At 36.9% G+C, this 27,824-nt stretch overlaps 1 protein-coding gene across 2 annotated transcripts in view; it reads right to left on the bottom strand.

Annotated features, from left to right (window-relative positions):
- The window catches only part of DIAPH3 (diaphanous related formin 3), a 484,732-nt gene that overhangs the window by 344,101 nt on the left and 112,807 nt on the right, over positions 1–27,824 (bottom strand). For both annotated transcript variants that reach the window (XM_078070282.1, XM_078070281.1), the window contains 2 exons: positions 3,985–4,059; positions 3,832–3,901 (listed from right to left, as the gene is read on the bottom strand). In XM_078070282.1, coding sequence (XP_077926408.1) covers positions 3,832–3,901; positions 3,985–4,059 — 145 coding nt within the window. The remainder of the gene's footprint in view (positions 1–3,831; positions 3,902–3,984; positions 4,060–27,824) is intronic.

Here is a 27,824-nt window from a genome sequence, read left to right as displayed (position 1 = left end):
TATCTAAAATACGACTGTTTCAACATATTCAATATAAAACATCTGTTCATGAGCTATTTTACCTTTTTTTTTCCTTCCTAAGTATTCAAAATCCAGTGTCTATTTTCTATGTACACCACATCTGCATTCAGACAAGCCACATTTCAGGTGCTCGACAGCCACATGTGGCAACCACATAACACGGTGCAGACCTAGAGACTAACACGGAGTCCCTATGATGGGCACAAGGTGAAAGATGACCTGGGCACACACCATGTAGAAACTGCCATGAGGAGCATAGGTATTCTAATCAGAATGGTATTTTATCATCAGAAAGACAATGCAGTTGTAAACACATTATATAAATGGGATGATGCTGGATAAGGATAAAGTTTGTTTGCTACTGCTAGGATGTCACATCCAATTAGAAGATAAGGAGTCATGTTAATGACTTCGTGTTTTGATTTAAGGATGTATACATCTCTTAGGGCCCACTTACAATCTATGGAAGATAAGTATCAGATAACAGAGAATAAATAGAAGCAATAAAATGATACGATTTATCTTCCATGCATCCCAGAGGATCCCTCTAAGGACTGAGAAATTGGTTGATTAGAATTACTACTGAGCACCAAAAAGGACCTTAATCCCAATTACAGACCTGTGAACTATGGCTTAATTCAAAATTAACACTAGATGTAAGTATCAAAGTTAAACCTATAACAAGCTTAGACCCAAATGCTGTGAGTAGTATGAAGTCTTATTTAAAATTTTCCTATCTCGCCGATGCCATCTACAGAAAGAAGCCGTTACACTGTGCTGAAATACTGCATTTGCTTTAAACCGCTATCTAAGGAACACAGGTACAAAGGCAGCAGCACAGGCAGGAGGGCCAAGGGCCCCAGGATATGCCCTCTGGAGAGACTTCTCCCTCTTCTTGGTGATAGAGGAAAGTTTACAAATAGCGAAACCAGCCAGGAAATGATCACTTTTGTGATGCCCTGGGTTGTCTCATAACTGGAAACAAAGAAAGAGAAAGCAGGCATGGGGCCAAGGACCACAATATTCTTTAATAATTATTCCAGGGAACTGTCAGAAGCTTATAAAGTACCACTTAGATCCAATTCAAAGAGTCAATTAATCAATGATTACCAAGTGCCAAAGGGCTGGCTCTGTCCTAAGAAACCTGAGGACTGAGTAAAGCACTTCCCCCTTCATTTCCCACCCACCCGGACATCCTTAACCAATGCTTGCACCTCTGGAATCAGAATCCTGTGGCTCTTCCAACCACTCAAGGCAAGGCACAAAATTTCCTCCAGGTGAAACTACCTACCTTCTCTGGAAGCCCTCCAGCTCTAACCCATTAACATGGGGAGAGCAGAATATGAGCATTCTCAGATTTCAGTTTTGACTAGCACCCCCTAACTTCCAAAAGCTCCATCATCGGCAGTATTCTGACTTTGCTAACATAAACACATGTAGTGCTCATTTTAAGGCTGGAATGAGGCCAGCTTACCACTACTGAGTACCTAGAACTACAGACAGAATTGCTGCCTGCTTGAATAAAATTACTCTTGTTCAGTTATTTTTAAAAAAGCAAAACTAAACAAAAACTGTGGACTCCGAGAGAAATAATCAACTTACCAGTGCTAGCATCTAAAGTGCATTAAATGAAGCCTTTTATAAGGTTAGAGGCAGTGACAAATTTTGGAAGGTCTAAGGATGTCTCTTTACTGAATGTCAAGGACCCACCCTGGTTTATATGAAAACTCATGTGTTCTAAACCGAAGACTAAAGCCAGGTTCCATTTGCGTTCTATTCAGACCTATTATTACCTAACAGATGGAATTTTAAGCCACTGTGAAAGTGTTAGGTGGGAGAAGGGGAAGACCCTTCCCGAAGGGGAAGACCCTAATCCCCATGTAGGATGCTCAACAAGACATGAATACTGATGCTGAGTAACTCCCTATGGTGAGTTCATCCCAGGAGCAAAGAGAACACTGGTACTGGTAAGGGGGCTGGCTTCAGGAGCAAAGCACCTTTGCTGTGGGTGCACACCTTAAAGCAACACAAAAAGTTAACTGACCAAAATGAAGCCCTTGTTCTAATTATCTTTTAATTCAAATATATTTAACTCCTCATCCTTTTGTTCCCCCCGATATTCAAAGTCTTCTTCCATTTAGAAATTATTTAGTCCAGTTTATTATATGAAATTCACTTTCATCTGTTACCAGACTTGCTCCTTATATTAATAACTAAATACTAGTACCTAATAAGGTACCACTGTTCTCTTAAAACCTGTATTTTTTCATCATTCAATGAACTCCTATAAATACTGCACAGTGAGATAAATGAAAAATTATCAACCAATCTTGGGGGGGGTCTTTACTGAAAAATTATTTCATATATTATTAATTTTAGAATTCAGACATTATAATACTCATTCCAAGTATCAGCAACTTTTTATTTGTACTAGCACAATCAACACAAACGACAATATATTCTAGTTCCACAGATACAAACTATAAGCAAAAGCAGTCTATTATAAGAGAACACACTACATCAATCAGAACCTAAATATATAAGGTTTACTTGCTCTCCAATTCAGTTTCAAACCAAGCAGGAATATTATCCTCTATATACCACCTCACCTCACTTAAATTATGGTATTCTCAAATTCAAAGAATGATCCACAAGATCATTTGCGATACCTAAAATCTCATTCTTACAGAACAGTGAGTTCAAATCTAGAATACATTTGAATATATAACAACATAGAGTGGATTTCTACATCAGATAGTCTCCTTGAAAATCTTATCTGATTAGAGAAGGCAGGGAGGTAAAAAAATATTTCATTGGTTAAAAACAAAACTCAGCTCAAGAAAATGCTGAAAAATAAGACAAAAATAATCAGAAAATACAAGTTTTTGCTACATTTAGTAAAAAGAAATATGTTAATAATTTAAGTACCAGTACTTAAGTGTGTAGTCCTCAAAAGGATTTTTAAAGGACTTTCACATTTTAAAAATGTGAAAATATTAAAAATTAAAATTAATCAGAAATATACAGTTTTGCTCTAAAACACAAATCATCCTAACACCACAGGTAAATTCCTCCCTGCTGTCTAATGGCAACTAAAACACCTATCATTACTGCACCCATCATGAGGCAGATATGTTTAGATGTTGAAGCTAAAGACATAGCATGGGATAGAGCTAATTTCCATAATTAACAGTACCAATTCTATTTAAAAAGGAAACACTGTCAGATACATCTAACTTCAGTTAGGATTTTCAGTATTTCTCTAACATATCCTCTTCAAATATGAAAGCTCTGCAGACCCGACCTATTACCTTTGGTCTCAATATTACTTACATTAAGCATCACTGCTCCATTTCTGGGAGCTGTTCCCTATCAGTTCATGTTAATTTCATTGCAGATTTAAGTTCCTCGACTATGAAAACTATCTTTCCAACTTGATTCTTTGGTAATAAGTATTACTGTAGACCACGTTTAATTATCATGTATGATTTTAAAACTTATTCGTGCTATACTTTGAGAAGGAAGGGAAGAAGAGAAAGGGGACCAAAAATAAAGTAGAAAGGGAGGATTAATGTGCACATGACAATTTAAGCATCAGGAGAGGATCCATTCAATTCCCAAGTTTCTCCTGTTGAGAGATGGTTGATTTGATAAAAAATTAGAAATCAATGCAATTCAATATTTTTTCCTTTATGTACTCAACAGCTTATCAAAGCAGTACATCTCTTTAGTTCAAATTCTGTAATATACAACTATTTCATAAAAATTCTCTAACTGGTGAAGAATAAATATAATTACCTATGTACATACCTGTGTATTCATCAAAGCCTTTAGACACTGTATGACTTTATGCTGATTCTTCTTTACAATTTTTTCTTGTCTGCATTGGCATAAAACACATTATTGGAATTATAATTGGACATGCAAATGTAGCTTAATTGAAAATAAAAACAATATACTTACATTTTGCCACTAATCAGTCTTTCCAAAATGTCCAGTAATAATCCAAGCCCCTCGCATCCAAAGCTCTCCACCCAACTGATAAACAGAAAAAAAAAAAAAAAAAAAAAAAGGCAATTATACATGGTCAGTATTCTAGTTTGGAATATCACAATAATGCTATATAATCACAAATATTTTATTTATTTATTTTTACTTATTTACTTAACAGAGATAGAGAGCACAAGTAGGCAGAGTGGCAGACAGAGGGAGAGGGAGAAGCAGACTCCCTGCCGAGCAGGGAGCCCGATGCGGGGCTCGATCCCGGGACACCGGGATCATGACCTGAGCCGAAGGCAGATGCTTAACCGACTGAGCCACCCAGGCACCCCTACTCTTGTCATGTTCTAATCATAAATACAAGAATAACACCAGGTGCAAAATCAATCGATTCATCTTGTGAAAGGAGGAGTAGTGATGAGAGCTGACTATGCCCATCGCTTCCGTTCTGTATCCAGCGACATAGTGTGAGTAGATCAAGTCTGCCGTGTTGTAAGTACTACACCACAGAAATCACCAAATGCTGCCAACGAGAGCATCTCCCCCCACCCAGAAAGCTGGCTGTTAAACATGTACCAGCCTCACTTGAGAATTTTCCTAAGAACAGAAATCAGGCAAGATTTAAAGAGGGAAAACTCAGGGATGCCTAGGTGGCTCAGTCAGTAAAGCATCTGCCTTCGGCTCAGGTCATGATCCCGGGGACCTGGGATCAATGCCCACATTGGGCTCCTTGCTCAGCAGGGAGTCAGCTTCTCCCTCTGCCGGTCTCTCCCCCTGCTTTTGCGCGCACGCGCTCTGACAAAAAAAAATCTTAAAAAAAATTTTTTTAATTAAAAAGAAAAGAGGGAAGACTCAGAACTACAAAAAGGTTGCTGGAAAAAATTCATCAAGTTATCGAAAGAGAGGTCTTAGGAAAATTTCTCAAACCACTGTCATGCATTCTACAAATGCTAATTTCCCAAGTTTCAAAATTCAATTTTTTTTTTTAAAAGAGCTTCATTGTTATTTTAAAATGAATATATTCATCTTGACCAAGCCACCTCTTTTCATAAACCCATTGGTATAATCACAGTACTGTAATATAATTAGAACATCACTGCCAATATTCAACAGCTCACCTTAATTATAGAAAAACTACCTTAATGGATATTAATACATTTTTTCAGTAGCGATTTAGACAGCCCTGAACAATAAAGAATATATTCTGTCTCCAAAAAAGAGGGAGGAAGGAAAAGATAGGATATATAACTGTTTATTTCTTTGTATATATATATTTGTATGTATAATTTTGTGTGTAACCTTTGAAAAATGGAACTTTAAGGGCAAAATTTCATCTAATAATTAAAAGCAGTTCTTAAATATGAAGAACATGTTTTAAGTCACATACCAGTATATAATACCATTTTCTTACTTAAGACACGATAGAACATTTCCCATGACAATAAAAACCAAATATTTTTAAATGAAAAAATAAAAATATTCTTTAAAAAAATTAATCTTCATTTGTACGCTTGTGAATACAGCTTACTTACCTATAAATGTTCAGAATCTGATTTCCCCCCACCAAAAAAAAAAAAAAAAAATGCAATTTGCCGTTTAGATTGGCAGACTCTTGTCAACTATTTTACTCATCTCTTCCCTGTCCTGTGAAAGCCAGGGAGTAACTAATTCAAGAAGTCAAGCAATAAACACACTGATTCTCTCCTATAAAGGAAAAGTCTAAAGATCACTATTATAGTGAAGGTGAGATAAACAACTTAAATAGAAGTCAGTGTTTTGAAACCAGGATGCTACTTCAAAAGTGATGAGTTTACTTTCCACTATCAGCAACACACAGGTTACCTGAAGGCATTTCAAATCTCTTTCATATTTCATGGAAACACCTACAGCATCCGCTCAACTGTTCACCTTGTTGACATCCTATTTCATATTTATTCTTATTTCAAATGAAACAGGGAAGCTTGAAATCAAACACATAAAGAGTAATTTGAGAGTGGTGCCTGGGTGGCTCAGTCAGTTAAGCATCCAACTCTTGATTTCAGCTCAGATCAGGATCTCAGGGTCGTAAGATCGAGCCCTGTGTCAGGCTCTGCCCGGAGTCTGCTTGAGATACTCTCTCCCTCTCCCTCTGCCCTTTCCCCTGCTCGCTCTCTCTCTCCCCGCCTAAATGGATAAATAAGATCTTTAAAAAAAAAAAAAAAAAAAAAAGGTAATTTTAGAGTGTTACTTGGGCTGACACTGAGATACGTGGACAAAATCTGTTCATCAGGCCCCCCCTGTGTTAGTATACCAGAGCAGGACTCCAGTATTTTGTTTGAAGTGAATTTTTAACAATTTCTATATACCAAGTATATCCAGAAAGGTATTCTAAAGCTAATATGATTTAGGATTATTCATACTGCTATCTCCTTCAATCACTGTGGAAAATATTCCTAAAACTGCCTTATACCAAAATAATTTTAAATTATGTTACTATAACAAAATTTGTTTCACTTAATATGCTTATGTTGGAGCCCACTATAAAATTTAGGAAGCCTATCAAACCAAATAAGTCAAGTCAAGTCTTGTGGTCTGAGTAACAGAACATATCTGTTTTTTTTAACACCCCGAATATTACAGTTATAACCAGAATAGTGGAACCCACACTCAAATCAACTATTTCTGGACCTACCAAAGAACTCATCTGCACTATAGACTGTGAGTCATTAAAATCAAACTTACATCCACTCATGCATAGTACATATAAACTAATTCTCTATAAAACAAACTTAACAAATTAAATGTAAAGAGGCATTATACCAAATTACTTTATACTACAATCGTTTAACTCATGGTAGGAATTAATTTCTCAATAAAATCAGAGAGAATGGTAACAACCTAATGAAAGTCAGACTATACATTTCATAAAACATCAAAAACAAGCAAAGTAAGACAGGGCACAGCGGAGGAAGCAAAGATGCTTGAGAACACATACTATAATATTTAAACAAAAAGCTGGTGAAAGTACTTATGAAAAGTAATATTAAAACACAGATTAGATATGCATAAAAAGGCTCCCTGTTCTGTCAGAGATCTGCAAGGCCAGCACAGAGTTGTACTAACAAGTTGTCACTCACAAACCCATTCTCTCAAAACCTTGGCCCCCACCCTTACTATTTTTGGCAATATTGTTTTTAAAACAAGTGACCAATATTACTTATTTTTTCTGGAAAAGATGTTCCAGATAAAAAGTGATATTGAGTAGGTAGGTCCGTGGTACTGACAGAGGTTCACTGAAATCCATAGCTTCTTACAGAAGTAAAAAATTTCTCATCATCAACCTAGGAAGCAACCTGGAGAAAAAATTATCAACTGATCTATAAATGATCAATCTTCAGAAAACAAAATCTGTTCTGTTTATTCTGTGCCTGTCAGCACAGTACCATCAGGCATTATGTGCTTTAACTACAAACTGCATTCATGGATGAATGAGCACTGTGCAAATGCTTCTTCTTCATGAATAGAAATGACATAGAGATTAGTATGTCATTTGTATTGGGGGAAAAAAATCGCTTTAAAACAGCAAAAAGTAATGTGCTAAGTACTAATTTAACACAAAATCTACCTCTTAAAATTCTATAACAGGAAATATCAAACTCTTCTTTTAATTGCTTAAAAAAAAAAAAACAACTTCTAAGTATATTGCCATTTAGCACTTCCTAGCAGGGGGCTCAATGCAGGAGCAAAGAAGAAGTGAAGAGGTAACAGAAGGGGAGGAAAAAAAAAAAAAAAAAAAAAGGAGAGCAGGTCTCTAGGATTAAATGTTCAAACCATCTTTAAATAAATGTTCAAAGCATCTTAGGCTTTGAAATTCAGTTATTCCTTCCTCAGGATGAAATCAAAGGTATGCAAAGTGGTTTCCTAGATATTATGGGCTTTATGAAGCAAATACAGTCACCTCACTGAGCAGAAAGAGGCAATAATCAGGTCTCAGATTTGCTTCCTGGCCAAAGGAACACTACCCCTGTAGGTTTCTCACAGACTACAGTTACCCTCTCTCCTCCCAAATATGCTCCAAGGAAGAGAAAGACAAATGCATCAGAGACCGTCAGAGCTGGAATAAACCTAACACATCCTAAGGGCAACCTGACCAGTTACATATACCTACAGGACAGGGACCATTTCTAATTTGTCTTTAAATTCCCTAGCACCTGGAACAGACTAAGCACTCAATAATGGTTTGAAAATTGAATCTCCTTCCATTTCTATATATAAGGAAAAGAACACACACAGAGAGGTTCAGGTCACTTAGAAATAGCATCCAGGTCTGCCGGTGCCAGGCTCACAGCCTCACTTCATAGATGTAGAGAAAGGTACAAAGCAGTGACACCCCCTCTGCATTATCACTGAGCTTGTATCAACCTTCATGCCAAAAACATCAATTCTGATTTCAGAACAGGTACTTATCCAGACTGAACCAAGGATGAGGAATCTAGAGTCCCCGTCCTTATCGCACTTTAGGACTTGATTGACTGCAGCTCAAAGGGTGATGTTTCATTACTACTAAAACAAGTGTTCATTAATGAAGTCACTCAGCCTTTAGGAAGGGCTCACTGTGTGCTCAAGACTGCAGTAGGTACGACAAATACAAAACTGAATAAAACATGTTCTCTGTCCTTGAAAGGATCACAGACTAGTGGCTGACACAAATGTTGAGCTAAATTATCTCCCTAATGTAATAAGTGTTATAATCGTGGCGCTAAGGGAACAGAAGGATCTACCTCTCCCAGGAACAAAGCCACCGAGGTCTGACCTGAGTCTTGAAGGGTAAGTCAGAGAAAGAGCAGTTTCTGAGGCGGAGGAGAATCATGCAAACATATTAAATATGAAAGACGTGCCTGTGCTGACTACCAGAGGTGGCTGTATCAGATAAAACCAAAAAGGTAGGAAAGAGCTTCTGAAAAAAATTCTATACGATGTCATGGGCAATGGGAAACCATTAGGCCTATGTGGTAAGGCAGAGTAATCCTACCCCTGCCCCCAGAAAGATGGCTATGGCCTAACACCAGAAGCTATGGTTATTGGATATAGCAAAAGAGGAAATAAAAAAGGAAATTGAGGTTACTAATCAGAATATTTTAAAATAGAGAGATTATCCTAAATTATCCAGGTGAATTCAATCTAATTACCTAGTTCATTGAAGTTGAAAGCATTTCCCAATGAGATCAAAGAGACAAAACGGAGGAAAGAAGAGAGCTGTAAAAGCATGAAAAGGACTCAACCTGCCTTTACAGGTTTAAAGACTGAGGAAGGGGAATAGGAGCCAAGGAACGTTGGGGGGGGGGGCAGACTCTCAAGCTGAGACAACCCTCACATGACGGCCACCAAGAAAAAAGGGGATGTCAGTCTCACAACTGCAAGGAATTGAATTTGGCCAATAACCCAAACAATCAAGCAAACATCAAGAACAAAAGATCTCTTCTCATTTATTCAGAACTTTTATTCTCTTCATTTTGATTTTGTAGTTTTCACCATAAGTCCTCTATGTGATTTGTTAGATTTATACCCAGTTTTGTTTTTTTTCATATCCCCCCCCCCCACCCCGCCCCGCCGGAGTGGTGTTAGGGGAAAGCAATAGCAAATGGAGTTCTCCAGAAGTTCACTGCTAGTTAAAAGAAATATATTTTTTTCAGGTGAAAAACAAATTTCCTAATATTTAAGTATACAGTACAGTATTGTCAACTATATGTATACTGTTGTACAAATCTCTAAAACTTTTGCATCTTGCAAAATACAATTGATTTTTCATCTTGAATCCTGCACTGTTGCTCAACTTACTGATTAGTTCTAGTTTTTGCAGATTCTTTCAACTTTTCTATGTAAACAACCATGTCATCTACAAATAGGGACAATTAATTTTCCTTCCTTTCTGATTTATAGGTTTTTGTTCATTTTGTTTGCGCCTCGTTGCTTTGGCTAGAACTTCCAGCACTGTGTTGAAGAGGGGCAAGAACAAACATCCTTACCTTGTTCCCAGCCTGAGGGGGGAAATGTTGAGACTTTCACATTTAATGTTAGCTTTAGAATTTTTGTAGATTCACGTTATCAAGTGGAGAAAGTATTCCTCTGTACTAGTTTCCTAGAGTAACTATAACAAAGCACCACAAAGTAGAGAACTTAAAAGAGAAGTTCGTTCTCATAGTTCTGGAGGCTAGAAGCCGAAGTCAGCAGGGCCAGGCCCCCTCTACGACTATAGGTAGAATCCTTCCTTGACTCTTCCTAGGTTCTGGGGATAATGGCTAATCCAGGATTTCCATACCTCTCACCACATGGCACTTTGTCTCTCTCTTCTTAAAAGGACATAAATCAGATTAAGAGCCTACTCTATTCCTTTATGACCTCATCTTATTACAACTATAATGACCCAGTTTTCAAATAAGGTCAAATTCTAAGGCATCAGGGCTTAAAAACCTTTTTCTGGGGGACACAACTCAATCCATAACGTTTCTATTTTTCCCCAGAGTTTTTATCAGGAATAAGTGCTCAGTTTTATCAAACCTTTGTCTACATCTATTGATATATTTTTCTTCTTTAGCCTTGTTGATAAAGTGCATTACGATGAAGATTTTCATGCCTACATTCATGATAGACATTAGTCTGTAAATCTGGGGCTTGGGGTTTTGTTTTGTTATTGTCTTTATTTGGTTTTGTTAGCACTACCAGCTTCATAGAGTTATTCCTTGCTCTTGTATCTTCTGGGTGAGATTGTGTAGAATTGATATTAATTTTTCCTCAAATTTTTGGTAGAATTCTCCAGGGAAGTCCTCTGTACTTAATTTCATTTCCTTAATAGAGGATAATTCAAATTTTCTTTTTCATATTGGGTGTATTGTAGTACTTCGCTTTTTGAAGAACTGGTCTTTCAAATAAGTTGTCCCATTTGTTAAAGTCTGTAGTAAGCCTTACTACCCTGGTGACACAGGATCTGCAGGGATACTCCCATTTTATTGCTGATCCCAGCAATTTGTCTATTTTTTCATCAATAGAGGTTTAACGGTTTTATTCATCTTCCCAAAGAACTACAACCTTGTTCCATTGATTTCCTCTATTGTTACTGTTTCAAATTTAATTGATTTCTACTCTTTATTATTTCCTATTTGTTTTCGATTTTGGTTTTTGTTTTTGTTTTTTTTTTTTTTTTTTAGATTAAGGGTTAACTAAAATTATTGACTTGAGCCCTTTTTCTCTTTCTCTACCTAACGTAGGTATTCAGCCCCACAGATTTCCCTCCCAGTACTTTAGATGTGTGCCACAAGTTCTGAAAGGTTGCATTTTCATTAACTTCAGTGTATTTTTTTTATTTCCCTTGAGACTTTTTCTTTGACTCAAGGATTACATACAAGTGTGTTATCTACTTTCCAAATGTTTGGATATCTTCCTGTTATCTTTCTGTTATTGATTTCTAGTTTGAGTCTTTTGGTGGAAGAACACATTTGGTAGGATTTCAATTCTTTTAAATTTGATGAGGTTTGCTTTGTGGCCCAGGATATGGTCTATGTCAGTATAGGTTTTAAGAATGTGTACTCTGCTGTTAGATGGAATGTTCTATAAATATACATTGCGTACTTCTGCTTGAGTTCTTAGATCTTCAGTGATTTTCCATCTAGGTGTTCTACTGATTGTGAACTGAGTTGTGAAGTCTCCAAATCTGTTTGTGGATTTATCTACTCCTTTCAATTCTAGTATTTTTGCTTCATCTATGCACATCTGAGGTTTGATGTGTACACTTAGGATGGGTCTTTTGGTGGAATGACTCAAAAATACATCTTTTTCTTTACTCTGAGGTCTACACTATAGTATATTAAAATAGCCACAAGCACCTTTTGATTAATGTTTGAATAGGTCTTATTATCTCTTCACTTTCCATCTGTCTATATCAATATATTTGAAGTGAATTTCTGATAGAAAGCATATAATCAGGTGGTGTTTTTTCATCTACTCTGCCAATCTCCTTTAATTGGCATAACCATTTACACTTAATGTAATTACTGACATGTTAAAATTTCACTCTAATTTTTTTGGATATTGTTCATTCTGTTTGTTCATTTTCTTTCCCCAGTCTTCTTGTGGTTTACTAAAACATGTTTTAGAATGCTATCTTTTTGATTTATCATGTTTTCTATTTATAGCTCATATAGCTTTTCTAGAGGTCACTCTAGGTACATCATAATATATCAAAGCTTACTAGCATCATCATTTTATAAGCTTGAGTGAATTGTACAAACTTTCCTTCCTGTTATGAATCAAACGGTGTCCCTCAAAATTCACATGTTGAAACCCAAACCCACAATATGACTATATTTAGAGATAAGGCTTTTTTTTAATTTTATTATATTAATCACCATACATTACATCATTAGTTTTTGATGTAGTATTCCATGATTCATTGTTTGCGTATAAGGTAAGGCCTTTACAGAGATAGTTAAGGTTAAATGAGATCATAAGGATAGGGCCCTAATCCAGTAGGACTCATGTCCTTGTAAGAGGAAGAGACACCAGGATTGCACACCCACAAAGGCCATGTGAGGACACTACAAGACAGCAACCATCTGCGAACCTAAGAGAGAGACCACAAAGGAAACCAGCCTGCTGGCACCTTACCACGACTTTAAGCCTTCCAGCCTCCAGAACTGTGAGAAATTACATTTCCGTTTAAGCCACCCAGTCTGTAGCTTTTTTTGTTAGGGCAGCCCAAGCTAACACACTTCCCTTCATGCACCTTTACCCTCCCAATTTAGAGTATAGTTGTTTTAAGTATTTCGTCTACATAGATTTAGAACCGCATCAGACAGAATTTTTGCTTCTACCAAACATAATTTAGAAAATTCAAGAAAAGTATCCTTATCCACAGTTTTATTGACACTGTACACGTTTTCTTCCCAGGATTTCAAGGATGCCTTCTTTTATTGTCTCCATTTAGAAAATGTTCTTTAGCCATTCTTTCAGGGAGAGTTTTCTGGCCACAAATTCCCTTTGTTTTTCTTCATCTGAGTACGTCTTGATTTCCCCTTCATTCCTGAAAGATACTTTTTACAGCATATAAGATTCTGAGCTGACTGTTCCTTGCTTTCTTCATTTAAAAACTGCTTTACCACATGCTTTGGGCCTCCATAGTTTCCAGTGAGAAATCCAGGGTCATTCCATTGGTTCTCCTGGTAACTAAAGCGGCATCTCTTGCTGCTTTCAAGATTTTTTTTGTTTTCAGTTGTCAGAAGTCTGACTAGGATAGGTCTTAATACGAGTTTCTTTAGGTTCATCCTATTTATGGTTCATTTGGTTTCTTGAATCTGTAGGTTTATATTTTTTGCCAAGTTCAGAAAATATTTTAACCATTATTTCCTCAAATACTTTTTTATCCTGCCCTCTTTCTCAAATCCTCCAAGGTTAAATCTTTGGTTATAGCACCCCAAGTCACCAAGGCTCTGTTTAACTTTCTCTCTGTTCAGGTTGGGTAATTTCTATTATTCTATACTGCAGTTCACCAATTCTTTCCTCTCATCCCTACATTTTGTTGTTGTACTACTCCTCAAGTTTTTCATTACAGTTACTGTATTTTTCAATTCTAAAATTTCCATTTGAGCTTTAAAAAAGAAACTTTCTTCTACATATTTGCTGAGACTATTCTTCTTTATGAACAATTCATCAATTTTTAATGAACAACTCATAATTGTTCATTAAAACACCTTGATGATGGCTTCCTTAAGCATCCTTATTAGAATATTCAAATAACTTGGGGTGCTTGGGTGGCTCAGTCAGTTAAGCATCCGACTCTTGATTTCAGCTCAGGTCATGATTTCAGGGTTGTGAGATCAAGCCCTGCATTGGACTCCATACTCAGCACAGAGTCAGCTTGCCCCTCTCCCTCTGCTCCTCCTCCTCCTCGCTATCTCTAAAATAAAATCTTTTTAAAAAGAATACTCAAATATCTCTGTCAACTCAGTGTTGGCATCTATTAATAATGGTCTTTTTGCATTCAGTTTGTGATCTTCCTCCTTTTTTAGGAAGACAGGTGTTTATAGTGAAACCTGGAGACTTAGATTATTATGTTCTGATACTCCAGATTTCATTTCAACCTCTTATTTTTTAGCTTGCATCCTATGATACTGCTCCAGGGGATGAAGGACAGGCATCACCTCAAAGCTGCCAGGTGAAAACAGAGATCCATGTTCTCCAACTGGCCTCCGTTGACATCTTAGGAAGAGGTTTCTTCCTTTCTTTCTTTAAGACTTTGAGAGAGCCCAAGCACGGGGCGCGGCAGAGGGAGAGGGAGAAGTAGGCTCCCAGCTGAGCAGGGAGCTCGGTCCCAGGACCCTGAGATCATGATCTGAGCCTAAGGCAGAAAGAAACTTAACCAACTGAGCTATCCAGGTGCCCCAGGAAAGAGTTTCTTGTTATTGCGGGACATAAGTGGGAGCCTGAGCTGCCCACCTGGCCTCCATGGTACCTCCCTGGCAGGGAGAAGCAGGACTGCCTCATTATGCTCAAATAACCTCCACTAGAACGAATGGGAGGTGAGGTTTGTTTCCAAATCTTTTTTTTGCCAGTTGTACTAATTACCCTAATTAGATATTTTAAAATTATATAAACAGACAAGTCACTGTTAAAAAAAAAAAAAAAAAAGCTATTTCTAAGAAAACTAAACCTAAGGCTTTGAAAGTTTTTTCAGTGACATTTTAAAAAGTGCCATAGAAGTAGATGTGGACACAAGTGTGTATTATTGAGAGACATCAGCAGAATGACTTTTTAAGAAGAATTCTATACTCTCTACTTTTTAAGAACCTCTACATTTCTGCTCCACCTTAAAATACCAATATGAGGAAGATAACGCATCATGGATGTGGTTTAATCAACCTGTGTCTACTCTAAGTAGGCACAGGCTGGCCTCCACATCAAAAGTCTAGAGGAAAAAAAATTGATTTTTAATCTTTTGAATCCAAAGGATGTTTAGGCTATATGTGAATCATTTATCATTCCCTGCTTTTGCCAATTTTTCCAAAAACCAATAGCATTAAAAAGGACTTCCTCAGTAGACACACACTTCCACCCAAGAAGTTACAGTGCCTTTCTAAGTAGGTGAAATCATATGTTTTTCCTTCATTTTGCTTTTGTGTATTATCTATTTTCCTATAATGAACTTTTTGTAATAAGAAAAAAAATTTTTAATTACCCAAAAGAATAATCTTATATAAACGCTTAGGGAAACAAAGTTATTTTGCTAAAAATCAATATAAGAAACACCCTGAAAGGGGAAAAAAATATCACTGGTCACATGTGACAAAGTAACAAATTTTATACCTTAACCTTAGAAGGTCAGCTTTAATACTGTGTAATATCCAAATCCAATTTACATTCCTCTGTCAGAGTAATATATCACCAATGCTGAATATAATTATAGCTTATTTTAGCTTTCATTTTCACTTATTCTTAGCAAGGTGACTAAATACTTAAAATGAACAGGGTGGGGAGGAGGGGACAAAGCAATTAACATGCCCCGTAGGGCAAAACAAACATACACCCACATCCCAACCGATGGCCCATCCATGAAAATTACACTAAATTATACAGCCAGAAAGGGAATTCAGAAATTCAGGAACTAAATAATGTTCTCATTTAAAAATCTACCAAACTTCAAAATACAATCATTAATATGTGTATTTTCTAGGAATTGACTTTTAAAGGAATCATGTATTTAAAACCAGTCACTTATTCTCACTTCTAATATTAAATGAAACAGTAGAATAACAAACTAAGAAGTTTATTCTCCTGGTTACTTTTTAACTCTAATATATTGAAAGGTATAAAATGTCTAGAGAAAGTGTTCAAAATGAAAAGAAAACCAGATGAACTGCAGTGATGAAAAACAAATCACCAATATAAGAAACATGAGCTCTTGATCTTTAGATGAAAAAAGAGAACTATAGAGGTAAAATAACATATCCTAGCATGTGCTCTGATCAAAACTTAAGTCCACTATTAAAAGAAACATTGTAAAAAAAAAAAAAAAAAAAGAAATCTCATTGGGAATGTATTAAATATGAGTAAGGAAGTTTCTTAATATCAAATCAAAACATCATTACTTCAGGAAAGCATTAATGAATTATTCATCTTGACTAATTTGACAACTAATGTATGAGGGAAAAGAAATCATTACATTGCAGGTCTTCCATCATCTGTTTTCACCCTAAGTACTTGCTGCCCAACACTTGTCCCATAAACTTCATTATTAAGTCTATCATCTGCTCCTGATTCTATCAAGTTCATTGCTATGTTCACTCAGCTGCAAATGAAACTATTTCATCTTTCAACAGCCAATTCAAGTGTCCTTCTTTGAACTCCCATTAAGTTTCTCCATTCGTTTACTCGGTTTTACCCACCTGACCCCAAATATCCCTCTAGTTACTGCCCAGTTTTCTTTCTTTTAGAGGAAAATGTCTCAATTTCATCACAAGAATGGTCAGTAGTCCTTCACTGTCCATTTATCCCATCTCAATCTGGCTTCTGCCACCCAGACTCCACAAAATTGCTTTTCTCAATGGTCAACAACAACCCTCCTCTTTCCAATTCTGACAGTAATATCTTGCCCAGGTCTCAGGAGCATTCTGTGGTTTGTCACTTTCCCTATTGAAACACACTTCCTCTCTTAGGCTCAGGAAATCAGTCTTTTTGGGTTCTCCTCCTCCCAAATGACCACTCCTCCATCTGTTTTCCTGGTTTCTCTTGCCTTTCTGGACCATGGATAATTGCTGGAGATTCCCAGGTCTTGTTCTGGGCCGCCTTCTATATCTTTACACACACACACACCTCCCTGTCCTACCTGAATTCTCAACTATTTTCAGGGCTTAATGTGCAGTCCACATATAAACAATAGGTAAGTATCTCTACATTCTCCACTGAGGTCCAGACTGCATTATCTAGCTGCTTGATATCTCAAACTGTGAAACTCAAACATATCAAACTTAACATGGTTAAAACAGACATTTTGATTTTCTCCAAAATGCATGAAACCAGTAACAAAACCATCTTCCCCTATCCAAGTTAATGGCACTACTATCCACCTATTTGCTCAGGTCACACAACCTAGGTGTCATTCTTGATTTCCTCCTTTTCATTCACACCCCACATCCAATCTATCAACAGGTCCTACAGTTTCTACCTCCAATCTGTCCGTAAAACCCACCCAACTCCTTGCCCTGCCCCACTACAATCCTCATCCACGACATGCTCATCACTCCCATGACTATGCCATAGTCTCCTTTCTGATCTCCCTGTCCACTCTTTCCTCCCTTCAATCCATTCTCCCCATAGCAGTTCCTTTTAACAGTAAATTTAGAAATAGATCATTTCCTGTGTAAAACTCATTAACAGCCTCACACTCTAGACTAAAAATCTTACCTCTCTTCCACATCACCTTAAGGCCTCTCATGACCTGGGCACTGCTCAACTCTCTGATGGCCCCATGGCCTCTGGGACTCCACCTCCCTCTCTCCACCCTCTTGCCTCACTGTTTCCGCACCTTAGGGTCTCTGCTGCCTAGGAGGTGCTCCAGGCCCTGCACCAAAGCCTGAGCCTCTCTTACCTAATTCCTCGTGTTCTTAAGCTCTTAAACTTTACCACCTCAAAGACATTCTCTGACCAGCTTGCACCTAAAAGCCCTCTATCCATCACTCTCAGTCCCTTTTTTCTTAACTCAAGTTTTATCTTCTATTTATTACATATTTTCTAAATCTCTCCCCCATATGCCTCATTACTGTGATATCTAGCATAGCACCTGAGAATTCTTGTTGCATGAGTAGATTAACAAATACATCCTGTTACTCTGTTGCATTTTATCCAGACCACACACTTAAAGATTTAATTAGGTAAGAGCTAGTGGTATCACTTACTCTACTATGTGTTAGACATCGCTCTCCAAATGGAAACTCAGTAATTTGAGGACAGGGAGAAGCCCTTGTACCTTTACTAGTTTTCCAATAGAGACGTATGTAAAGACACTCAAAATACTTGATCCCCTATCCTGAAAAATGAGCAGTATACTGCCTCATGCATTTTTATTTCATGCTTTAATTTCCCTGTTCTTTTTACTATTCAACTCCATTTAACATATATCCTGATCTCCCGAGTCCCATAACAACACATTCTGTGCACCCCCTCAGAAATCCATAGCATGCTAGAGAGAGCAGCCATACCTACAGAGACTCAAGAATGCAAAGGCTCAAAATAAGGGCACCAAGAATATCACATGGCTTTCTCATCTGTAAAACTATTATCCAAAAGGGAAGCCTCTAGCGACATGTGGATTTAAGTTTAAATTCCATTCCTTAGTCACATTAAGCACCACTCAAGTGCTGAGAGGTCACATGTTTTGAGTACTGAAGAGCACAGACCAAGAATATTTCCTGTACAAAGTTCTACTGGAATTCTGCTCAAACGAGCCTACTTTCTCTTTAGCTCCGCAGAGGCACTCCAAGTGACCTCAGTGGGTCTAACCCTCATGTGTTTATCTTTTATGAATTTCAACATAGGAAAGATGTTTAATATATGAAAACTACACCTATTTCCTTCTCATATATACTGATCACCCCATAACAAAAGACCTAGAAATCCATGGCCAATATGGGTGATAAAGTTGAGTTTTATTTCACAAGGTTTTCTGAATCATAAAAATTAAAACTTCCTTCTATTGCCAATATTATTTCACCTACCTTTGTATCAAGGCCTTCTATATACAGCTGATCCTTGAACAACATGGGTGTGTTAGGGGTGCTAATTCCCACGGCACAGTGGAAAATCCACGTATAAATTTTTGACTCCCCAAAAACTTAGCTACTAATAGCCTACTGTTGACCAGAAGTCTTACCAATAATATAGCCAGTCGATTAACACATACGTTGTATGTGTGTTATATACTATATTCTTACAATAAAGAAAGCTATAGAAAATGTTGAGAAATTCTAATAGAAAATAGCTGTGGATAAGCGGACACACACAATTCAAACCGGTGTTGCTCAAAGGCCAACTGCAGTTATGTATTTTTTTATGTATAGAGACAACAGGACAAAATTTGTATTTTTAATTCTTTACTTAACTCACCATGCAATGTTTTTTTGTTTTTAAAAAAAAAAGAAGGCTCCACACCCAGCTTGGGGCCCAACACAGGGCTTGAACTCACGACCCTGAGATCAAGACCAGGGCTGAGATCAAGAGTCAGACGCTTAACCGAATGAGCCACTCAGGCGCCCCACCAAGCAATACTTTTAAAACATCATAACAAGGCCAAAAAATTAGTATAAAGAAGAAACTACATAGATTCTTTGTATGTAGGATACTAAATAACTAGGGAGTGTTACGGTCTGCAGTTCAGTAATTTTTCCACTGGATATATACATATCTTTGCGAAAGAAACCGAAGTATTCAGTAAATAACATCATCCTGATAATGGTTATAGATTTGAACATAGAAGGCTTACATTCTCTAAGGACACAGACAATTATCATTGAAAAGCAAAGTGTCTTATATTTCACCTCTACGGTCAGGAGTAACTATACAAGTTTAAGAGCAGTACTTTTTCCAAATTGTTATAACACTATCTTTTGTTGTCTTTTAAACCGTAATCTAGTCTTTTTGAATAATTAGTTTTCGGTCACATATTCTTTCTTCTATGCTGAATATCAAACTACTGTATTTTAAAAAGGTTTGAGACCCTATGTTAAATTGTGACTGACTTTACATATGAATAGAATATTTTTTGAAAAAATTAATCTTGGCTATTCAAATGGCAATTTATATTTTATTTTACATACACTAGGAGATATATATATTATAAAGTAGATTGAAAGGATTTTACAATTCGAGGACCTTTCAGGTCAAGTATAAATTGAGCTACACAGCTCTTATTCACCATGTACAGAAAATATGTATTTCTCAGTTAAAAGCAATTACTGTATTTTCAATGTACTGTATTTTTATTGTTAACCTTGCATTCAAAGCTTTTCAGACACAGATAGAGTTAACTTCGAAACCAAATAATTATAACACATTTTAATACATCTACAACCCAAAACCAAGCTGTAGTATGAATGACAATACACAAAAGAGAAAGTCTCCTACCAGGGGGGACCATTCAGTCTTCTGGAAGGTCTCTCAAAGAAATTACACCAGCTTTGGAAGGGCTGTGAAAGCAATGGAATGTATTGGCATGCCCTTTAAAATATCAGGTTAGTACTCATTTATAAACATTAATATTTTCTTTCAGGGCATTTTTCATTAATATTTCATTCTTTTAAAACACTTTGGAAAGGACTGCAAAAAGACCTAAAATTAAAGTGCATTTTCAACAAATATTTCTTTAATAAGCAATATTAAGGGTCATAAAAGTTATGGATCCTGAATGTTAATTTAGACATAAATAATACAAAGCATATCCTAAGATATATGGTACTGTCTAAAGAAATAAAGAATATTAACATCCTACCTATACTTTATGACTTTTTATTGGAAACATAGAAAAACTACTTTGAAGAGGTCAAAGTGTATCTCCCTGAGAAAAGTTCTGTAAAATAGGCATCCCACTAATATTTTTAACCTACCAAAGACGATGTTTCTATGATTTCTGTGATGCGCCATATTGCTGATTCCCTCATCCCAGCTACAGCCAACCACAATGAAGTCTGCCATGGACTGCAGCGTTTGTCCTGTCTGTCAGACACCTCTCTCCTCTCCATTTCTATTCCTTAATAGCTGGTAGGAAACCCATTCCCTTTGCCTTATCCTTCCAAGAAGACAGCACTGCCCGCTGAAGGCAGCCTCCCAGGGATCACTCATTTCTTCTCTCAGGACTCTTGATATAAATGCTCACTCATCCTTCGAGGTTTTAAAAATCCTTTAATCTTTCAGACTTCAATTCTTTTATTTATTCCCATAGTCCTGAACCTAATTTTGAGGATATAATCATCATGCAGTATTTATGTCAAAGCAGCAAGCAGCTACACAGAGGAACCAAGGTGTTTAAGCAGCAATGTCTAATAGAATTTTTTTTTTTTTTACAGTGACATAAATGGTTTATATGTGCTGTTCAATTTGCTAGCCACTAGCCACATGTGCCTCGTGAGCACTTGAAATGTTTTGGATGTTCCCCCCCCCCCGCCTTAATTAAATACCACAACTAACTAGGAGCTACCTTATTAAAACAGCACAGGAAGGAAAACATAGAACCACCTGAATGATTTGCCTCTCTGGTATCATTAATTAAAGAAAAAAAGGAAGGAAGGAAGGAATTTAAGAATGTAGATCACGAAGGAAAATCTTTACTCCTCTTGTCCACTTGAGGAATTATCACTATTATTAACACCATACATCCGTACATATTGTTAATTCTCAAACTTTTTTCTAAGGCTTTTTTTAAAAAAATTTTATAGCTCATGTCTTACTTTAAAACTCTAAAGCATGTCAGTGGAATAAAAATAAACTAGAGCTTATCATTAGAGAGAACATTTACTATTCTCCTTCTCTCATTTCTACAAAGGGAGAAGCCTTCTACTATGTTCCCCAGAAGAGAACATTAGGGATTACTCCCTCCATCTCATTATGTGAAGATTTCCCCACACCTCCACTACCCAGAAGGACTGAATTATCCAACTGGCGAAAGTGGGGAAGGGATCCTGACCCTGACCTACAGTTGTCTGTTCTTCCTACTCATGACAACGTGACAAGTTTGATTCAGTGGCAAGAACTACACTTCACCTTCGGAAGTCCCAGTTGTGCTCTGCAACTTAGCCTTTCTAGCAGTTCAGAGGTTATTCTTAACCTCACTTCTGTATCTGCTTTAACATATTCAGAACTCAAGGTTAAAAAAAGGGGTGTCTATCAGGATCTCCACAGAACCAGTAGTTTGCACGTATAGTGTAAAACAGGACAGCTGTTAGAGAAAATGAAACAAATGAAACAAATGATAAAAGTTTTTTTTTTTAATGGAATCGAGGACTAAGTCATAAATAGAAAATGAAGCTCTTTGGGAGGCAAAACAAAAGTGAGATACTGAAAAAGTATCAAAGTCAATGTAGGAGCTGAGCACGTGACCATTTATTTAGCAGGACTCAACTGACAATCTTCAAATCGAGATAGTTTCAGGAAATTCAGAGCAGAATAGTCTTTTGTATTCTTAGAAAGTTTATGACCAGACTCTACTCCTGTAGTCTGGTCCTAGCAGTAAGATAAAGAACCTACATATCCAATGAAACTAAAAACTGGAAGAAATAAGGATTCATCATTTACTGATCTATACTGGGTCCCACTAAATAACGTACAGATGCTTGACCCCTGTCCTCGCTTCCCCTCTTCCCCTTCTGCTGCTCTGTTCTAGTTTCAAAGGGGCTGACTCCGGAGGCTTCAGCTCCCAGGGTTTGTAATCAGCTGTTCCCTGCTAGGTTTGAGCAGTGGGAAGAAGGAAGAAACAAGGTAATGCTCTCCCCCGCCGCCCCCCCGCCTCGGAGGTTTCTCTGGCAACAGCTGCATCTTCCCCATGGATCCAGTTTCTGCCATTCAACACCAAACCGTTAAGATTCCAGAACAGAGTTCTCTTTCTCTCCCTCCAGCACAGGGGTGGAGCAGCTTCCTGCTGCCACTAATCAAGTGTCTCACTGTTTCCTATTTGGTTTCTCAGTCTTCCCATCAGTTATTTAACCAATTGCTGTATTAACATTAAAAAAAAAAAAAAAAACCTTACAGCGCACGCTCTAGTGTGTCTTCCTGTTAGATCTCTGACAACATACATACTGCACACGGATACATACATGCAGATGTACAGTCTCCTTCTGTTCCTTTCCATCTCCTTCCTAGGAAAGCATCTTTGGTAAGACTGACAAAAGCAACAGAGACTCCTCTAGGATCATAATGCAGTATAACTGAGCTTTAAGAAGAGGTCGTTCTTGGTAAGAGAAAGGTTTGAGTTGTCCATGTTTTGGTTTAAGTGCTCTGAAGAACCTGTAACCCCCACCCCCCACCCCACATAATGTCATTTAGATCCACTAGAGTAGGGGCTCTGCAGACAGGGGAGAAGGATGAAGGATGAAGGCCTGAGGGACCGGCAGTGACAACCAAGAAGGGACACTATGTCTTCTTCACTCAAGGAACACCCTACCTCTCATTATATGCATTGTCCCTTCCCCCAACCCCTGGGATGGGCAGAGGATGTAGGAAACCCAGACTTTCTACCCATTCACACCCTCCATGAATTTCTAGGACAGTTTTGAGGAATACTACTATATCCCACAAACCTCTAATGTCAATCCCTGATTTTCAAAAAGATAAAAACACCGCTTTACCCAGATAAAGTGAGCAATGTCAAATATTTATTTAATGAGGGAACCAGCAAGATGATGACCCTGGTTCAAAAAGAACTAGAAAAATCAAAGAATTTAAAGTGACTTAAAAGATAGACAAATGCTAATTTAAATACAAGACTGATATCCTACAGAGCAATAAAACAGCAACTTCTAGGGTTCATCTTTAAGAATATTAACATACTAACATATGCACTTAAAAAAATCTGGAGCAAAAACACTCAAACTATTAAAAGGAGTTCACCACTGACCAGCAGGTCTGACAATCAAATTGACAGAAAGGAGGAAGGCTTTTACTTTTCTGTTTATATCCTTCTGAGAAATTTGGATTTGGGGCACACAAATTTAATACCTTTTTTTTCTTGTATTAAACTAGAGATCTAACAAATGTAGTGATCTGAAGGGGCACCTACACCCCAACGTTTATAGCAGCAATGTCCACAATAGCCAAACTATGGAAAGAGCCCAGATGTCCATTGACAGATGAGTGGATAAAGGAGATGTGGTATATATATACACAATGGAATACTACTCAGCCATCAAAAAATGAAATTTTGCCATTTGCAATGACATGGATGGAACTAGAAGGTATTAGGCTAAGCGAAATAAGTCAATCAGAGGAAGATAATTATCATATGATCTCACTGATATGTGTAATTTAAGAAACAAAAGAGAGGATCATAGGGGAAGAGAGAGAAAAATAAATAAAACAAGATGAAACCAGAGAGGGAGGCAAACCATAAGAGACTCTTAACTATAGGAAACAAATGGAGGGTTGCTGGAGGGGAGGGATGTGGGGGGATGGGGTAACTGGGTGATGGGCATTAAGTAGGGCACGTGATGTAATGAGCACTGAGTGTTATATGCAACTGATGAATCACTGAACTCTACCTCTGAAACTAATGATACGCTATGTCAATTGAATTTAAATTAAAAAAATATATAATAATTTAAAAAAAGTAGAGGCAAATAAAGTCACTTTCTGACAAAAGAGTTTTACCCTCAAAAGACTTTTGTCAAGGGAACCTAATGATATACTTGAAGCAAGAGTAAAATCATCAGACAAATGAAAAAGACCTAAAAAGGAATGATTATATGCATGTGCAAACATGTATACATATACACTTATCTGTAGTTTAACTCAACAGTAATAGCTAATCTGTGATATTAAAAAGAAAAAAATTAAAATATCACACAAAACTAACATGCAAATTAACTGAGGGTGATTGTGTTATTCTTAGGTTCAAAATAAGGGATATTGCTTATTTTTGTCTCTTTTATGTACATGCATATTAAATTTCCTTTTTGAGTGTGTACAAGTTAACTTTCTTTTCTAAGATCAGAAAGGGAATAGGTCTTCCAGGTTAGTAAGGAAAAAAGTGACATGAAAGATTAAAAAAACTATCCAAAAGAATTTAAGGAAGAAAAGAATACAGAAAAGGAACAAAGAGCAGAAGAGGGTATGGAAAGGGAGATGAACATGGTAAAAAAAAAAAAAAAAAAAAAAAGCATAAACTATTTTACAGTGGCTATGAAGACAAAGATTATCAGAATTGTTTTAAAAAGCATTTGCATGCTACTTACAATAGCTATGCGTAAAACATAAGGAAATAAAAAGGCACGAAATAGTATGAATTGTGAGGATATGTGAGTAGTTGCACACATCAACATATATAAATCTATGAAACAGAGAGGAAAAAAGCCCCAGAAGAATGCATGGAAGATGCCACCATTGACACGAAGTTCAAAACGATATAAAACCAAATAATACATGAATTAAGAAGACCTATATGGTGAAATTACAATGAAAAGAAAAAAAGATAAGTCCGAAATTCACAACAGTGCTAACCACAGCACAGTGGGAGAAGAGGACATAAAATTTAGCAGGGATGCGTGGGAGCTTTAAAGTTACAAGCAGTATTTCTAGCTTAGTCTCATTAGTAGGCAAGTGGGTACTTGTTTTACTCCTATGACGAAGCCTTTTTTATATATTTAACATTTTATAAAAATAAGAATTTGAATAAGTATTGATAACTTCAAAATATTGGTCTTGACTTTTTTCTCCAGATCACATCGATACCAATGAATATGTTGATCTCGTTGCTTGCCACAACCTTTTCTATTTGTCTCTTTACACGTGTGGTCCATGGCACAACATATGTCAATTCCAAAATTAAACTCTTCCACCAGCTTTGTGTTTAAGCCCAGAAATGGAGAAAAATCAGATTCCAAACAGGACACTGATCAAATGGAATAACGACCCACAAAGGCTGTTCACTTGCTTTGCAGTAAACATACATTTTACTGCACATTTTTCTAAAGTGATTTTTTTGAAGTTATTAACTTTCAGACCTAGTTCCAAAACCTCCTTAGAAATTTAACAAAAAGATGTTAGCAAGAAAATAGGTCTTGTAAACTTCAAAATGTACATGTTAACTGTAAGTAAAGGAAAATAATGCCTAAGATCACAACACGTGGGACCGGATAGACTGGATTTTCTGAGACAGAAATCGTGCCTTTGACAGCCGCATCAAATTGAGAAAATGAAGATGTATTCTGTAACTAATTTGCTATATACATAGATGAGTACGGACTAAAATGCTAGATATCAATCATAATAATGTTAGTGTCTACTCTTTTACGTTTCCACCTCAAAGTGTTCAATAGCTCAAACATAATTGTTGCCCATGTCAAGATCCATTAAAAGTTATAAGTGGCAACTTGAAGAAGTTGGTCTTTTCTTGTGTTCCAAAAGTAAAGCAACTACGTCTTTTAGCTTAAAACGTTCACCAAGAATACTGAATAATCAATAAAACTTCAAAACAAAAGAATTCTGTGATCTTCAAATCAACTCTTCATAAAAGGTGGCAAATAACATGGTATTTAAAGCACCGGTTTTCATATAATTCACTGCTGTCTGGATGGTAAAAGGTCGATGTGGCTCATAATTGGTAGGCAGAGTTTCAGAAATGGATAAATGGCTCTAAAAGTATTGCATATCCAGGAGGGGGTGGGGTGGAGGGAGGTTTCCGTCTTATTCCTTGATTTTTGATTTAAATAAAGCCCAATCCCAAACCAGCATGGGAGAATCATCATTAATCAGTTCACATGTTTCACTCTCACCTCTATTCGCAGAAATTGAAGAATTTTAACACTGATTTACTACAGGTCTAACAAGGGTCTCAAAAGCTGACAAAGAGTCTAATTCTTTTTCTCTTGAAACTGAGTCACATACTATACATTAAAAAATACAGGTATATGAAAAAAATACATGTATACAAAAACTGACTTTAACAATAGCAGACACAAAACTAATAGCCAAGTCCAAAGATTTGAACATAGGCAGAATTTCAACTTTTACACATCCAGGAAAGTCATTCCTCAAATTGAAGCACTGTACACAGAGATATTCTTGAGTCTCCTCTCGTCTCTCTACATCAGGTGCCACAGTTTCAGAAAAACCTCTCCAATGGTAAGATTTCTATCTTTTTTTTTTTTTTTTTAAAGATTTTATTTATCTGACAGAGAGAGACACAGCAAGAGAGGGAACACAAGCAGAGGGGGTGGGAGAGGGAGAAGCAGGCTTCCTGCCGAGCAGGGAGCCCGATGTGGGGCTGGATCCCAGGACCCCAGGGATCATGACCCGAGCCGAAGGCAGACGCTTAATGACTGAGCCACCCAGCCGCCCAAGATTTCTATCATTTTCAATTAAAAAGACTTTTATAGGAAGCATCCACAGCTTGTAGATTCCTGCTAATATATTCTAGAATTGGCCTTTCTTGGAAAAATAATTCCACATTTTTTTTTTTTTTAAATAAGGTTCAAGTGAAAGAGACAAAGCATTATTTCCTAGTTTAAAGCGAAACCACATAAAATTGTATCCACTGGAATATACATGAATTCGTACATAAAACCCTTTCACAGTTTTTCTTTTGCTACCATTTTCATCTGATCAAATTATGAAGATAAAGGGAAGGGTCTACTTCTAATTAAATTGAAAAGCCATGAATAAATCCATTGCTCAATGGCTGCCAGATAAACTAAGACATGAGTGCATCTTCCCATTCAACTCCAAACACCCTCTTCCTACTTTTAAACTCCTTAAGGGCCTGGGTCCACTTTGCTATTTACCCAAGCCCCGCATCTAAGACAGTGCTTGGTAAATATCAGGTACTCAGTAATTATTTTTTAAATGAATATATTAAAGAGGTACAGATTAAACTGGAAACCAGAGCTCTTCACATATGATTATACCTTTCAAATTCCCAGTTCAACTTAGTCTCTAACAAGGGCCAAGGTAAAACTGAAGGAGACTAAAATTAAACCATGTTTCAATCAACAGATCTTCACTGAGGACTTTTTATGGGCTGTGCACTGTGCCTGGTAAAGAGAAGTACATAAGACATATGAAGTCCCTGGCCTCCTGCC

This window comes from Halichoerus grypus, chromosome 4 (genome assembly GCF_964656455.1).
Source record: "Halichoerus grypus chromosome 4, mHalGry1.hap1.1, whole genome shotgun sequence".
NCBI classification, from domain to species: domain Eukaryota; kingdom Metazoa; phylum Chordata; class Mammalia; order Carnivora; family Phocidae; genus Halichoerus; species Halichoerus grypus.
This window is presented reverse-complemented; position numbering and strand designations above follow the sequence as displayed.